This window comes from Meriones unguiculatus, chromosome 10 (assembly GCF_030254825.1).
Source record: "Meriones unguiculatus strain TT.TT164.6M chromosome 10, Bangor_MerUng_6.1, whole genome shotgun sequence".
NCBI lineage: Eukaryota > Metazoa > Chordata > Mammalia > Rodentia > Muridae > Meriones > Meriones unguiculatus.
The window spans coordinates 41,738,645-41,755,587 of NC_083358.1; the positions used below are offsets into that span (position 1 = coordinate 41,738,645).

The 16,943-nt window shown below is 37.8% G+C and overlaps 1 protein-coding gene across 5 annotated transcripts in view; it reads right to left on the reverse strand.

Moving 5' to 3' along the window:
• The window catches only part of Phkb (phosphorylase kinase regulatory subunit beta), a 216,134-nt gene that overhangs the window by 168,299 nt on the left and 30,892 nt on the right, over positions 1–16,943 (reverse strand). For 4 of the 5 annotated variants that reach the window (XM_060392297.1, XM_060392294.1, XM_060392295.1 and 1 more), the window contains 3 exons: positions 13,558–13,647; positions 11,037–11,175; positions 9,445–9,544 (listed from right to left, as the gene is read on the reverse strand). The exons of the other annotated variant lie outside the window; for it this stretch is intronic. In XM_060392297.1, the coding sequence (XP_060248280.1) occupies positions 9,445–9,544; positions 11,037–11,175; positions 13,558–13,647 (329 nt within the window). The remainder of the gene's footprint in view (positions 1–9,444; positions 9,545–11,036; positions 11,176–13,557; positions 13,648–16,943) is intronic. 5 annotated transcript variants of the gene reach the window in all.

Genomic DNA, 16,943 nt, shown 5'->3' on the forward strand with positions numbered 1-16,943 from the left:
GCTTTTCCAGCCAGAAGCTCCAAACACTTCCACAGTCCTTTCCCAAAACATGGTAAGGTCTGTCACATCAATAACCTCACTTCCTGGTACCTAATTTCTGAACTAGTTTGCTCTTCTGTTACTCTAATAAGACATTGATGGAAACCAAGATGGTGGAGGGAAGGTGGGTTTATTTAGCTCATAGGTTACAGTCCATCACAGAGGAAAGTCAAGACAGGAACTCCAACAGGAAACAAAAAGCAAAAAAATTAAAAAAAAAAAAAAAAAGAAAGAAAGAAAGGAATTACTGTTCACCAGCTAGCTTTTCATAGCTTGCTTTCTTACACAGCCTAAAACGACATTCTCAGGTGTGACACTCCCCACAGTCGGCAGGGTCCTAAAACATTAATCATTAAACACTGGCCAAACAGATGGAGGCAATTCAATTCCTCAACAGAGATTCGCTCCTTCCAAGTGTCTCTGTCTGTGTCAAGCTGACAAGAACTAACCAATACACCCATTTAATAGGGATCTAACAGGATGAGGTTTTGTCAGGTTAATAGTCACTGTACAGCTGACAAAATGATGTTTGTCCTTTATCTTCAAGACATGTGAGAACCCAGTAGAGAGTTTATTTCTAACCACTGTGTCAGGGGAAAACTAAAAGCTAAATGATTAAAGATGTTCACATGAGGAGTTATATAATGGCTTTGAATTTCAAAGCTCCTAAAAGAGAAGTAATTTAAGATTTCAGAAAAGAAAAGATTCAAATTCTGTACACTTTGAAAATTAATGGGGTATGCTGTATGTCAACTTCAAAAAAATGTACTCTTGAAAATAGTCAAGAAACAAACTACATTAATTAGTATTTTATAGGCTACCCAGCATTTGCCAAGTAAGGATCAAGAAAATGATTAGAGCAATTTTTTTCTAAAGTCAATCTATCAGAATTTTATTTTACTGACATTGTGAGTAAATAGCTTAGGAGGGATGGTTAGTCTGTCATCCATTCTAAGCTTATAGCTCTAAAACATGCATCAAGAGGATAATCATCCCATCCTTGTAAGTGTTCTAGAAGAACAAATTTTACAAAATTTCAGTGATTTTGCATTGATTAGAAACTACTCAGCAGCATTTTAAGAGAAATTAAGCACAAGGCACCACCACTGTAAAAACCCCAAGTTAAACCTGTGTGTTCTCCACAAGGGTGATCAGAAAAGAGGTGTCTCCACTGGGGTTTCACTGTTGTGGTAAACACCATGACCGAAAACAACTTGGGGAGGAAAGGGTTTATTTCATTTACACTTCCTCATCACAGTGAAATGGAAGTCCAGACAGGAACCTGAATGCAGGAGCTGATGCAGAGACAGGAAAGTGCTGCCTCCTCACTTGTTCCCTGTGGCTTGCTCAGCCTGCTTTCTCACAGAAGCCAGGACCACCAAGTCCAGGGTGGTACCAACAACAGTGAGCTAAGCTCCCCCACATCAGTCACTAATTAGGAAAATGCTCCACACACTTGCCTACAGGCCAATCTGGTAGGGACAATTTCTCAATTGTGTTTCCTTTTCCCAAATGACTCTAGCTTGTGGCAAGCTGAAATACAACTAGCCAGGACAAGAGCAAATAAAATATTAAAAAATAAGACATTAATAAAACTAGCACAGACAAGATAATAAAACACATAATGATACTATTTTATATCCTCCATGTCAAGTAGAATTCCATGCATTCATTTCAACTTCCTGATAATGTTAAAAATCTTTTAGCTAGAGTTTTTACAAAAATCCCAGGCAACACATTCCACACACACACAATCACTGAAAGAAAAGAAGCTTATACTTTCTAGATTATAAATTTATTTCAGAAAACGAAGAACATAAGGCTTGAGGCCAAACAGGAAATTCACCCTACAAATGTGCTTTGCTTTAGTGAGGCCTTCTTTTAAAGGCCTAGAAATAAAACTGCCACCAAGCCAGATGCTGAGTCATGGTACATGGTGAAAACTAATTCCAATTAGCTGTCTTCTTTCCTCTAAACATACACCAGGGTACATGCACATCACACACACACACACACACACACACACACACACACTGAGATAGGACAGAAGGTAAAAGTGTTTTTGCCAAGCAACTTGAGTTCCATTCCTGGAACTTGGTAGAAAGCAAAGAATTCTATAAGTTGTCCTCTGACCTCCACACACATGTATTGACACATGTGCAATAAAACAACATTCATAGTGCCATAGATTCATAAAGAAATGGTCCATCCAGCAGGAGGAGTAATATGAAGAGGTATGGTAAGGTTTATCTTACTTTTCTCCTACTGGTACCACTGTGCTGATTCCAACCTGAGAGAAAATCTAGGATCTTTTGTGAAGAGTCATAATGAACAATTCTCTAGATCAGGTTGGCCTGTGGGAGCATCTGTAGGAGGCAACCTTGATTCCTAATTGTAGTGGGAAGACTCAGCACACGGTGGGCAGCATCCATACTGTCTGCACACAGCATGAGGGTCTGAACAGCATAGGAGAGAGCTAGCTGTGTGGGAGTAGCAGGCAAGGGTATGCTTATTCTCCTTTCTCTTGACATTGGGTGTGGGTTGACATGTTGGTTGACTTCCTGACTTGATATTCCCAAAATGATGGACTATAATTTGAAACTGACAGCCAAATAAACCCCTTTCTCCAACAAGTGGCTTTTTCAGGATATTTTATCACAGAAACATACATAAAACTAAAACAACTACCTTCATCAAATGGCTGTGGCTACCTGAAACAGACCCTTAAGATCCAGCCTATTCCTTGGTATTGGTAGCCTAAACCTTTAATCCTAGTACTTGGGAGGCAGAGGCAGGCAGAATTCTGAGTTTGAGGCCAGCCTTGTTTACAAGAGTGAGTTCCAGGGCAGCCAGGGCTGTTACTCAAAGACATTCTGTCTCAAAACAAACAAACCAAATTAAAAAAAGATCCAAGATCTGGCCCGTCACCAGTTCCTCTGAGGAGGAGAGCTATTAAACCCTCAACTGAGATCCTTGTCACTCCACCCTACATCTCATTCACAGTTGCCTGTAAGTGTGTTCCATGTGTACATTGTCTCTGGCCTTAGCTTGATGGTGCAGTATATCGATTGTGGAAGGTTAAATGAAGAGGAATTCTGTCTCTGAAGGTATAGGTAAGTTGTTATCCAAGCTGAAGTGAGATTTTCTTTGGTGGTGTAGCTGCTTTGGAATCACCTTTGCTGTGTAAGTAACCCTTCATCCTTGGGAGCAAGCACAATGAACTCATAGGTTTGACCTGGGTAGAACTAAATCATTTCTGGAGGAGCAGATATCTGCTCACATCTCTCCAGTGAAAGTTCATGCAACATATGGTAAGAGATACCCCTCCTTGTATAACATTCAATCTCTGAATCAATCTCTCACACTCCATGGGATTACATTAATATATTCCACATTCCTACTCCAAAAAGATAAGGGACCCAGAAAGGTTATGGCAACAAAAATGCTTGAAAGCCTGGTAGATCAATGGAATCTAAGAGAAGACCCAGAAATAAACCCACACACTTATGAACACCTGATCTTTGACAAAGATGCCAAAACAATACAAGGGGAAAAAGATAACATCTTCAACAAATGGTGCTAGTCTAACTGGATGTCTACATGTAGAAAAATGCACATAGACCCATACTTATCACCCTGCACAAACGAAAGTCCAAGTAGATCAAAGACCTCAATATAAACCAGACACGCTAAACATTTTAGGAAAAAAAAAAAAGTGGGGGAAAACATTGAATTCATTGGCACAGGAGACAACTTCCTGAACAGAACACCAACAGCATACCCTCTAACATCAACAATCAATAAATGGGGCCTCATGACTGAAAAGCTTCTGTAAACCAAAGGACACTGTCTTCAGAACAAAATGACTGCCTACAGACTGGGAAAGGATCTTCACCAACCCTATATCTGACAGAAGGCTAATATCCAGAATATATAAAGAACCCAAGAAGTTAAACAGCAATGAATCAAGTAATCCAATTTAAAATTGGGGTACAGAGCTAAACAGAGAATTCTCAATGGAGGAATATCGAAGAGCAGAGAAACAGTTAAGGAAATGCTCAAGGTTTTTAGTCATTCAGGAACAACACTGAGATTTCACCTTACACCCATCAGAATGGCCAAAATAAAAAACTCAAGTGACAACACATGCTGGAGAGGATGTGGAGAAAGGAGAACCCTCCTCCATTGCTGGTGGGAATGTAAACTTGTACAACCACTTTGGAAATCAATCTGACCCTTTCTAAGACAATTAGAAATAGTGCTACGTCAAGGCCCAGCTATACCACTCCTAGGCATATATCCAAAAGAGGCTCAAGTATACAACAAGGACATTTGCTCTACCATGTTCATAGCAGCTTTATTTGTAATAGCCAGAACCTGGAAACAACTCAGATGTCTCTCAATTGAGGAATGGATATAGAAATTGTGATACATTTACAGAATGGAATACTACTCAACAATTAAAAACAAGGAAATCATGAAATTTGCAGGCAAATGGTGGGAACTAGAAAAGATCATCCCGAGTGAGGTAACCCAGAAGGAGAAAGACACACATGGTATATATTCACTGGATATACCATGGATATATCCATGGTATTAGATATTAGACATATAATAAAGGATAATCACACTAAAACCTGTACACTTGAAGCTAATAAAGAAGGAAGACCCTGGGTAAAATGCTCAATCCTCATTCAGAAAAAGAAATGGAATAGACATTAGAAGAGGGCAAAAATAAGGAACAAGACAGGAGTCTACCACAGAGGGCCTCTAAGGATTCTACCCTGCAGGGTATCAAAGCAGATGCTGAGATTCACAGCCAAACTCTGGGCAGAGTGCAGGAAATCTTATGAAAGAATGGGGAGACAGAAAGACCTGGAGGAAGGGGAGGAGGTCCTTCCCTACCAGTGGACTTAGAGAGGGGTAGGGAGGAAATGAGGGACGGAGGGTGGGATTGGGAGGGAATGAGGGAGGGAGCTACAGCTGGGATATAAAGTAAATAAACTGTAATTAATATAAAAAATAAAAATTTAATTTAAAAAAAAAGAAAGAAAGACCTGGAAGTTTGAGCAAATGTCCTTGTTGTATACTTGAACATCTTTTCGATATCTGCCTAGGAATAGTATAGCTGGGTCTTGACGTAGCACTATACCTAATTGTCTTAGAAAGGGTCAGATTGATTTCCAAAGTGGTTGTACAAGTTTACATTCCCACCAGCAATGGAGGAGGGTTCTCCTTTCTCCACAACCTCTCCAGCATGTGTTGTCACTTGAGTTTTTTATTTTGGCCATTCTGATGGGTGTAAGGTGAAATCTCAGGGTTGTTTTGATTTGTATTTCCCTGATGACTAAAGATGTTTAGCATTTCTTTAAGTGTTTCTCTGCCATTCGATATTCCTCTACTCAGAATTCTCTGTTTAGCTCTGTACCCATTTTTAAATTGTTTTACTTAATTTGTTGTTGTTTAACTTCTGAAAGACCCTACCCAGTAGGATATCCTGAGATTCTAGTCAAACTTTGGGCAGATTGCAGGGAATCTAATGAAGGAAGGGGGAGATAGAAAGACTTGGAGGGAACAGAAGCTCCACAAGGAGAGCAACAGAACCAAAAAAATCTGGGCACAGGGGTCTGTTCTGAGACTGATGCTCCAAACAAGGACCATTCATGGATATAACCTATAACCCCTGCATAGATGTAACCCATGGCAGCCTCCAAATGCGCTCCCTGGTAAGGGGAACAGAGATCTGTCTGTGGCATGAAGTCAGTGGGTGGCTCTTTGATCTCCTCCCCCAGAGGGGAGGGCAGCCAGCCTTACCATGCCACAGAGGAAGACAATGCAGACCAGTCCTGATGAGACCTGACAGGCTAGGATCCGATAGAAGAGGAGGAGGACCTCCCCTATCAGTAGACTAGGGAAGGGGCATGGGAGGAGAAGAGGGAAGAAAGGCAGGATTGGGTGGGGACGAGGAGAGGGCTACAGCTGTGATACAAAGTGAATAAATTGTAATAAAAATATTAAATATAATAAATTTAAACTGAAAAAAAACATGAAACCCTAACATATCTGTAGGATAGACAACACTGTACAAGCCTATTTTCTGAGTCCCCATTTCCTGAGTTTATCTGTGACAGCTTACAAAGGATCATCATAGCTGGACTTGTTGACTGCTGGCAGTCCATCAATGAAGTAGGCATGAGGAGAGTAAGGAGATCCTCACCCAAGCATCTAACCCTGCTCCTTACCAGCTAGTTCTATGTGTTCTGCCCTGATTGCAAATGGAGCTAGAATATACAGGCAGGCGAGGACTAGGGAGTGGTTCCACCTATGTGGCCATGGGAGAGTCATCATCCATATTGGTGCAGAACTTCGAGGGTGGCACTTTATTAAGACCACATATACCCCTGTCCATAACCCCTCACCCACTGCTCTGTAAGTTAACCTAAGGAGCCCACTGGTTCCCCAGAGTAAACGTCAGAGGAGTATTTCAGTTTATGATTAGGGGGAGGGGTTGGTACCGTTTCTCTCTCCTGCAGAAAAAAATTTTAGAAAGATATAAATCCAAAATGAATCAACTCAAAATTTATTTTAATGGTTGACATTAATAATAGGATTGTTAGTAATGAATTTATAATAATTAACAGAAAATCCAATTGATTCTTTATAATTTGAGGAATGTTACTTCTTTATAATTTAGTAGTTTGAATAATACTCAAGCTCTACTTAAAAGAAAACATAATTATGATAACTATTTGGTAGAAGTAAATAATATTTAGAAAGAGCCATTACCTACTGCATAATCAAACCACAAAGGGGAAAGAGAACTTTTATCATTATATCACTGCCTTCTATTTAATAATTCCAATGTATGACTGTCAGCTTGTTTACAAGCAATGACCTTAAAAAGACATGTGGCATTCACAAAAGCATATTTAGGAAGTGAACAGTAACTATCATACTTAAAAAAAAGTAACTATAATCACATCAACTTAATGTATGCCATACTAATTTAATCCCAGCAATCCAAACTATAACATACAACTTCTCTTTTAGTATCTAAACAATCTTCGAAACAATTATCTGCAAAATCAGATCTCAGTAGACAAGTGATAACTTGGTTGGATGCCTCCCTTTTAGCTAGTATTAAGTTCGCTTTTTCTGCCAACTAATAATGCTGCCATATTCTGTTGGTAAAATTGATATTTTTTTAAAGTTATAACTTTAAGAATAGATCTTAGAAAGATCTATCACATTTGAAAAATATTTTCAAGTAGAAGTTAAGACAACACACCTATATTACCATGACATACAAAATACTAAGGTATCACTGCTCTGCATCTTTGCTCAAGCAAAGAGGCTGAAAACATACCTGAAGGGTACAGTGTAAAGGGAGTGAAAGCATTTTACCTGCAAGACCAGCACACCAAGTACTTTTTATACTTTATTTCATTCTCGTCACAGGAAATTTATGAAGTAAGCATTACTGGGATTCATATTTTACAGATAAGCAGAAGTGTATGGAAAGTCAACTTATCTAAAACGAGACAACTGGTAAGATTAGAAGTCAGTGCATTCGCTTGTAGAGATTGTCCTGAAAAGAGTTAGTGAAGAGAGCAAGCTACTGACAACCTCAGAAAAGAACATTTACAAGTGTAACCCTTGGCCCCACATGATAACTTGCATTTTGGAAGGGTTTCTACTATTCTCTCATAAGAGTGACTGTCAAGATCATCCTGAGTGAGCTATCACAGAAGCAGAAAGATGCACATGGTATATACTCACTCATATAGACATATAATATAGAATAAACCTACTAAAATCTGTACACCTAAAGAAACTAATCAAGAGGGAGGACTCTTGCTAAAATGCTCAATCCCTATCCAGAAAGGCAAAGAGGATGGACAACAGAAGAAGGAGAAAAGAGGGAACAAGTCAGGAGCCTGCCACAGAGGACCTCTGAAAAGCTCTGCCCTGCAGACCATCAATGCAGATGCTGAGACTTATGGGCAACCTTTGGGCAGAGTGCAGGGGAATCAAAGGAAAGAAGTGGGAAACAGTAAGATCTGGAGAGGACAGGAACTCCACAAGGAGAGCAACAGAACCAAAAAATCTGAACACAGGGGTCTTTCCTGAGACTGATACTCCAACCAAGGACCATGCATGGAGATAACCTAAGACCCCTGCACAGATGTAGCCCATGGCAGTTCAGTATTCAAGTGGGGTCCATTGTAATAGGAACAGGGACTGTCTCTGACATGAACTGATTGGCCTGCTCTTTAACTACCTCCCCCTGAGGGGGAAACAGCATTACCAGGCCACAGAAAAAGACAATGCAGCCACTCCTTATGAGATCTAATTGACTAGGATCAGAAGGAAGGAAAAGAAGACCTCTCCTATCAGTGGACTTGGGAGGGGCATGCATGCAGAGGGTGGAGGAAAGGAGGGATTGGGACTGGAGGAGGGAACCACAGGGGGGATACAAAGTGAATAAGGTGTAATTAATAAAGAATAAAAAAATTTAAAAAAAAAGTGACTTGCATGCCAAAAAATGATGTGGCTTAGACTACACCCACTTTTCTCTTGGGAGTCTGGAATTTGCGTATTCAGCAGAGGGTACTTACACCATTAAAATTTTTGAGGGAAAAATGCACTCTAATGAACTACCTTAGCATCCAGCATTATAAATGTAACACTCTGAGAAGCTGGCACCCATTTCCTACCCACCACCAGATACCTCTCTTCTCAATCATTCTTTGTTTCTTTCTGCTACAATGAATCACAGGCTATGACCTCTTGAGTCCTGTGAGAATCATTACACTTGATGTCATCTTATGACATCTTATATGACACACTAAAGTTCATATGTGAACATTGTGTAAGGAGTTAGGGATCCAAAACAGTAGGGAAGTAAAAGGGAACAGTGTGTTATATACGCCTAGAACTTTACAGTTTAGACAAACCACGCTATGTATATTGTTTCTTTCATTTCCATATAACATTATAAAAGTCTGTTTTCTAATGTTGTAATTCCTAGCTTCCTTGCATTCCAGATTAGTTCACACATCCAAAATTGACGTTGACAAGGATATTCTTTAAATAATTAGTAGCTTAGAACTATGGATATTTGCTACCTTCCCCAAAATCTGCATCTTTATTAAAGAAACAACAAATTGAGAACAGAAATTCAAGTCTAAACAACAATTTCCAATCATCTCTCACTGAAGGTGTTAGGTCAGTTTCAGGATTACAAAGGCTTGGGCTAGCAAGGATGAGGCTGATTTAAATGACAGGGACTGTCCTGGAATGTGGCTTTATGTTTTCCAAGTACATTCTTCAGAAGATGCTGTGGCAGTACTGGTTAAATTAATCCTTTAGAACGATATGAGAATTTCAGTCCACATGCTTTACCTTATCAGCCTGACGCATATAGCAGTAGAGAATTCCTCTCATACATTTTATGGCAGAGTGCTCCAGCTCATGGGTCCTTCCCTTGTCATCATCAATGCGCCTGGGTGAAAGAGATAACTCAGGAAACAAATTGGAATTGCATTTGAAAGGAGAGTAGGGCTTTTGATAATTAAGTATTTAACTAACTGGCTAATCCTGTGTTCTGGTGACATCTACTAATTCTGTCAGTAAAATTTCATCTTCCCAGCAGATGTAGAAATGCTGCAATTAAAAAAAAAATCAATCATGGTAAAACTTGTGCAGCTTTTTTCTTGCTTTATGGGAGTAAATTTTTTAAGTGGGAATTTTTCTACAATGATCTAGCTAAAATTTAAAGCTTATTTCTATATTAGAAAAACGTCACCCACAATTATTTTAAATTCACTGTTACAAAATAGAGACAACCTATCTCTTATACTCTGTAATTCCCAGTCCGATTCAAAGAAGCAGAAATTAAGGTAGGCACATACTTTCACTGCTGTGCCCCAGGGGGCCTGTTAGTCCTAAAAGATGCCCTCAACTAAACACACATCTAAGGATACATATGGCATATTCTGGTATGAAGCTCCATATTCTCAGGTTTAGTTTAAAAATCAGTTGGTCATATTTTAATTATCTTGCTTTAAAAATTAAAAGCAAAATCTAACCATTAAGATGGTTACATTAAGATGTTCTTTCAGGACAAAACAAAAACAAACAAACAAACAAAAAACAAGCCTTTTAACTAGGAATGACTTTTAAAGGTAGATAAAATATCCACTGCTAAAAAATGAATGACATGTTGATTGTTTCATTTAACTAATATCTGTGGATCACCACCACTTGATAAAACCAATCCCATGCTTCCTTAAATAAAAGATACTAATTTTTTATTTCTGTACCTCCCGTACACATGCTGAATGTCAGAAAAAAACAGATTATATATGATTGTCACATCACTGAGCCTATTTAATGCAGGCATGAAAGTAAACATATCACACATTTGTCCTGTATTGTATTATATTCGTTTTTCTGATATATGCATGGCTAATGTGCCCAGCTACGTACAACTCAATTCTCTTCTGAGGTCTTTAGGGAAGATTAGTGTCTGACTTTAATCCCTCTGTGGCATATACTTTTTAAAGCAATTTTCTACCCCTCTGTTGTTTCAAATTTTTCAAATGTGCAAAAAAGTTAAAATAATATTGCTATAAACAAACCATTTTATTTTTATCTAGATTCACCAGTTACTAGCATTATCTTGTTTTATATTCCATAGCTTAGTATAATTGTATTCACTAATTGAAAGCTACAAACATGAATTTTTATCTACACCCAGTAAAAGTATCTCTGGAGAAGAAAAAAAAAAAAAAAGAGGCCTTTCTCTTATATAACCATAAACACAATTGATTACATTCAAGGCACTGAAGGGTTGATGCTATATTATATAACATACAGTCTATACTCAACTTTATCAAATGATCTCCAAAATAGACTTCATAGTGTTCTCTTAATGCACTGATTCTGTAAAACTAGTCCACTTGAAGTTTCTACAAGGGTGAACACCAGCTCACCTGTATGCTAGGGCCAATGCCCAGGCACCCGCAGCACAGTATAGACTGTCGTGGACTTTGGACTTCTGATCTCCACCACATGTTTTAGTGGGAAACAGACCTGTTGTTGGACTTTGATATATCAGCACTGTTGACTTGACTACCAAAAAAGAAAAAGAAAAAAGACAAAGACAATGAATGCACAATCAGAATTTTCTCTTGGTTTTTTCAAACTATTTTTGACAGTTTTATTGTTTTTAAAATTAGCTTTAGCATAAAACTTTTGAAGATGTTAAACCACTTCATGTCACTGTGGCCAAAATGTGTTTATAGTTGTGAAGAAAGCATTCAACTGGTTAGAGAATTAAAGGTTTGGAATTATGATGTTTAATGTTAATCTATGATACAAATCTTATTGAAATAACATCAGATACATGGTAGAGAAAAAGCTTAACCAAAAAATATAACTACACTATTTTTTGTTAAACTCAATTAAGCAAGAAAACACATGAGTTTCTCAGTCATAAGGCCACTACTACTAGATTATGAAAACTAAATGATCCACAAGTTAGGGAGGATGAAGAAAGGCCACAAACAGCCCAGACCCCTGTATTTCACTGCTAACTAGTATTTACCAAAGGGTAGTCACTTACTTACTGACCTGTACAAGTTAGGAATATGTTTAAATTTCAAAAGTATAATCCCATTTTTATATGGCAAGGTCAAAAACAGAAAAATAAGTGTGGACAAAGTCTGAAATCGGTGCTTTCCTCTCTTTGAAGGTGTCCCAAACTGGGAAAACAGACTTACTACACTACATTTTTAAATTTCCTAAAGTAAACTTTATTCTAAGTCTAAACAATCACTGTTTCCCAGAATACATTATATCAATGTAATAAAGATTAAGATATAACATTTTTCTTTTACTATCTTTTTTCATTTAAACAATGTAGTATCATATATTAGTTATATATAATGGGTTTTTCATGATGTTTTGATTTATCTACACACTGTATTTTGATTACACTCAATATTAACTTTTTCCAACTTTCCCCCGTCTACTTCATGTTTCCCTTTCTCCTTTGGTGGTCCACTGAGTTTCATGAAAATAAAGGTGAGGGCTTGCTTATAGGAGCCTTGGCAACTTAACAGTGGATATATGATTGAAGAAAATGTCTCTCCCTCCCCTATCAGCCAAGTGTAAATCCAAGTGCAGGGGTGGGGTCCCATTAGGCCTGTTCCATTCCATAACAGGGCATTAATAGGTCCAACCTTACACAGACCTTTTAAGTTCAAGAGTGCAACATCCCTTTATCAGTGGAATGTTTTCTGTTTCCCTTCAAATCCCTTTCTCCAGCTCTGAAATTCTTAACACTTTGTTGTTTGTTTGTTTCTTAAGACAATGTCTTACTTAGTTTGGAATTCAATCTTCCTCTATCTGCCTCCTGGATGCTGAGTTCAGGCATGGGACACTACACTCAGTATTCTCAGACTAAACAAACCTTTTTCAGAACATTATCTTAACTGCTCTAAAGAATTGGTCCCCACAGTGCAAAGTAAATACAGGCTACTTCTTTTAAAACTACAATTACTCTTTTGTTTTTTTAGACTGTTTTTGCTATAAGGATAACAGAAAGGACAATCGAAGAATGCGGGAGAGAATCCTGATGAAAAACAGGCAGAAATAAAGCTTACATGAAGTTGGAACAGACAAAAAAAAAGAAACCCATGTTTTGAGAGATGAGAATTTTATATTCCTTATCATAATAGAAGAACAAATAGCACAAAAAGTAAGGTTGCAAAAATATCAATAGACATTCCAATTTATGGTTTGATAAAGGACAATAATCATATATATCTCAAAGTTGCTTACTCACATTGAAAAACAAATTTGCCACATTGATCTTGAACAAACAAAATTTGAAATCAAACAAACCAACAACAAACAAACCCCCGAAGACCTAATTCTGTTAATGGTAATGATAACCTGAGATTGCTTCTTTTATTCCAGTGAGTTAGAATCTACATATATATAAATGATTGAGCTAAATACTCATATGAAACACTTGTTTATTAACCAAAACAAAAACATACTCAAGGTATAAAACCTATTAGATTGGTGTGGTGCTACACACCTTTAATACTAGCACTCAGGAGGTGGAGGCAGGCAGATTTCTCTCAGTTTGAGGCCTGTCTGTTCTAAAAAGGGAATTCCAAGACAGACAGGTCTACACAGAGTAATGCTGTTTCAAAATGCCAAAATAAATAAACAAACAGATAAAATATATTAATAATTAGGAAGGTTAAACCAATATAAAAGATACTGGTAACATAAAATTACTCATGGGCCAGATATGACCTGTGGATTTCCTCTAACAGTCCAGTATAGATACACAACTGGCATATCTAACTACTTAAGCAGTGAAACTATCCCATCTCCAAATTATAGAATAATATTTCAACATTATGTTATATATGAAATGTAACTAGGGCACAGTGAATGCTAGTCATAGCTACTATGATTTCCTTAGTCAGTGCTTACCAATTCTGTAATAATGATCCAATTTATCCCATAGAGTTTCATTACCAGCCCTTGGAAGATTAATACTTTTAAGAGGTTCATAAACTGAGCCTAAAAGGAAAATAAAAATGCATCAAATTAAGTCATTTTTACCCAGATAAACAAAGAAATTTTCTAAATAAATGAAAATGCAATATGCAACAATATACTTTTCAGCTTCATTTATGAACTACTCTATTCATCCCTGGTAAATTTTTCAGTAAGAGAAGACTCTTAACAGGCATAGAAGAACCCTAAATGCTGGCCTACCCTCAAAGCCAGCATTCCATCCAGCAATGTGCTATATACACCAGGCCTAAAACCCTGTACCCCAACACTCTGAAGTGATCAGAAGCTCAGAGATTTCTCATCAATGAGAAATAAATCTAACTATAGATTCTTAAGTCTAAACCACAGTACTTATGGTAATATTTAGGTGAGCAATTACCAGTGGAATAATCACACTTCAAAAACCTCAAACAAGAAAGTTAAGGCTCACACTCCAGAGCCACCCATTCTATGTTTCTACATATAATACACTCTACAGCCACTCATTCTATAAATATTCAGCTTGTTTCAGCAGTTCGCTCACTCCAGAGCCTTACATTCTATACATATTCAGCTATGTGTCAGTAGATCACACACTATAGAGCCATACACTCTATATTCAACTCTTTCATACAAAAATTTTTTGAGTAAAAAATATATTTATTTTATTTTTTTAAATAATTTTTATTTTTTTATATTAATCACAGGTTATTTACTTTGTATCCCAGCTGTAGCCCCATCTCTCATCTCCTACTAAAATTTTTAAACTTCCAAGTTCTCTTGCATTACCATCTTGCCATCATGCAAAACTCACTTCTATTTCTCAGTCATGGAAACTATTCTAAGGCATTAGCAGAGCATGCTGCTCAAAAGCTACAAAATGCCCAATAATCATGATGCGCTGCCACAGAATGAGCACAGAAAATTGAGCACTTGACAATGCAGCTACTTCACGAAAAGGATAAATCTGAACCTTCAGCCATCAGACTGAGTACTATCTAACAGCACTCAGAGATCATAGCATCTCAAGGTCATAATTAACTGATCCCTAAATTCAGATAGTACGTACCACATAGTTTAAAAATGCAGTACAAGAATTAACTTACCACTTATCCAAGTTGGACAAATCATATTGACATGAATTAAGAGTCTATTTTTAAATAAAATAAAATCAGTTATGATCATGAAATTACTAGTCTGATATGTTAATTTAAAGCCAGACTAGGGCTGGGAGATGTCTCAGCAGGTAAGGTTGCTTGCCATCTAGCTTAACAACCTGAGTTTGGTCTACAGACCCACACAGTGGAAGAAGGAAAAAATGACTCTTTGTTGTCCTTCGACCTCCACATGAGACAGCATTGTATGCCTACTACTGCCGTCAAGAAAACAAATAGAAATTTGAAATACTATGCTCTGAGTTAGGATATTTTCTAACGGGTCTTACTACTAGAACCAACTGGAATGGCTCCGTGATTGGGAATGAAAACCTTTGCATATACACAGAGATCATCAAAATAACTTCCTTCCAGCTATACAGGGAACAAGAGCCTGGTTCTGGTCTCTGCCATAGAAGAGGGCAGACAGAAATGTAAGCAAGGCTTGTCATCTACGGGAGAACAATGGGGACACTGCTAATTAGTAAGGTATTGACATTCTGGGAAACTGTACATTCTCAGTGACATTCACCTAAGAGAGAAGCACCGATGTAGATGATCACAACTTGATGAGCAAGAATGTGCAGCCTAACAACAGTGTTGCTTAGAAGGAAAGATTCTGAGCAAATAATATCTTTGTTTTTACTTATTATTTTCTATACTATAAAGGTTAATATTTTTACATGTGAAAAAGAAAATTTGAATAGATAGGGACTTGGGAAGAAGCCTCAGTTGTTGGTAAAGCAGTTGCAACATAACCATAAGGACCTGATGTGGAATCCTCAAGGTAAAAAGCGGAGTGTACATTTATGTTCCCCCAGTGCTGGTGACAGACCTTTTTGTTCAGCCAATCTAGCCAAATTTGTGAGCTCTACATTCAATGAGAGAATCAGTCTCAAAAACTAAAGAGTGCCAACAATCTGAAGTCAAAGGAAAAGTAATCAGTAGTAATATTTTATTTTATTTCTGAAACAGGATTTCACCCAGCATCTACAATGTGTATTTCATAACTGCCTGTAACTCCAGCACCAAGAGTTTCTGAAGTCTCTGCAACTACCTGTGTTCATGTGTGCACACATATTCACACAATTAGAATAAAATAAATATGTATATTAAAATAAACACATGAAAGAAGTCAGTTGACAGAGGATTGAAACCCTTCATACCTGGGCTCTATGCAAGAGCACCTCAGGATATACAAACATGATGTAAACACATGCTCCATAAATGACTTTTAGCTTCCTGAACCTTTGGCTTATTGCTTTTTGGCATATGCATTCACCCAACTTCTTAATAAACTGTTTCTATTTCTATTACATTAATATACATCCCTGTGCTATTCTGTGCTATTCTGAAATACAAGAACCTGCAAACTTTAGTGGTTCTGAATTTTTTTCTTTTTTCTTTCTTTTCTTTTTTCTTTTAAAGCAGAGTATAGCCTAAAAAGGATAGGCACAAAATTCTTTTAAACGTTTCTTCCTTCTTTAAACAAGGGCCATTTAAACACAACCATTCCTTTCTTCCCCCAGCTCTTGGTAAGTGTGAACAGGCTCCAGCAGGGAAGAGGGTACAGCATAGGGTACCTCTCTCCTCTGCTCTGTCTGAAGCTTGGGAGTGTGCATGGACCCTCTCCCCTGCTCTAAAGGGCATTAGCTGAATTTACATTAGGGCAAAAAGTGCATTCACCAGCAATGGTTGCCAATCCTGGGCTTAAGATTGGGAGACAGCTGCCATTCAGGATCTACATTTAGTCTGTGAGAAGTTTCACCTGGGATTTTATGCCCTGGTTGTAAATATACCAATGCTCTCATAAAGCTGTCCATTGAACACAGGTGAAGGCAAGGAAAGACGGCAGTGTCCAAGTGACTGCCTAATTCTATTTGGCCCCCAAAGCACCACCATAATCCTGGTATTTTCCACACCACTTATTTGTGGGAAGCTTTTGTTTGTGTACATTAGTTTATAGTTTCCCAGACACCAATGTTGGCTGCCACTCCATGTCCAACCCTGTTGCCCAAAGGTTCCTTCATGCTCACTGGCTCCTAGTAGTAACTGGTTTTCTACCACTGTAACCTACTGAAACTGTGAGCAATGCTATTTCCTAGGGTATGGGAATGATGCCCTAGGTAAAACAGATGTTCCTTGAGCATTAGGTCCAAAGGAAAA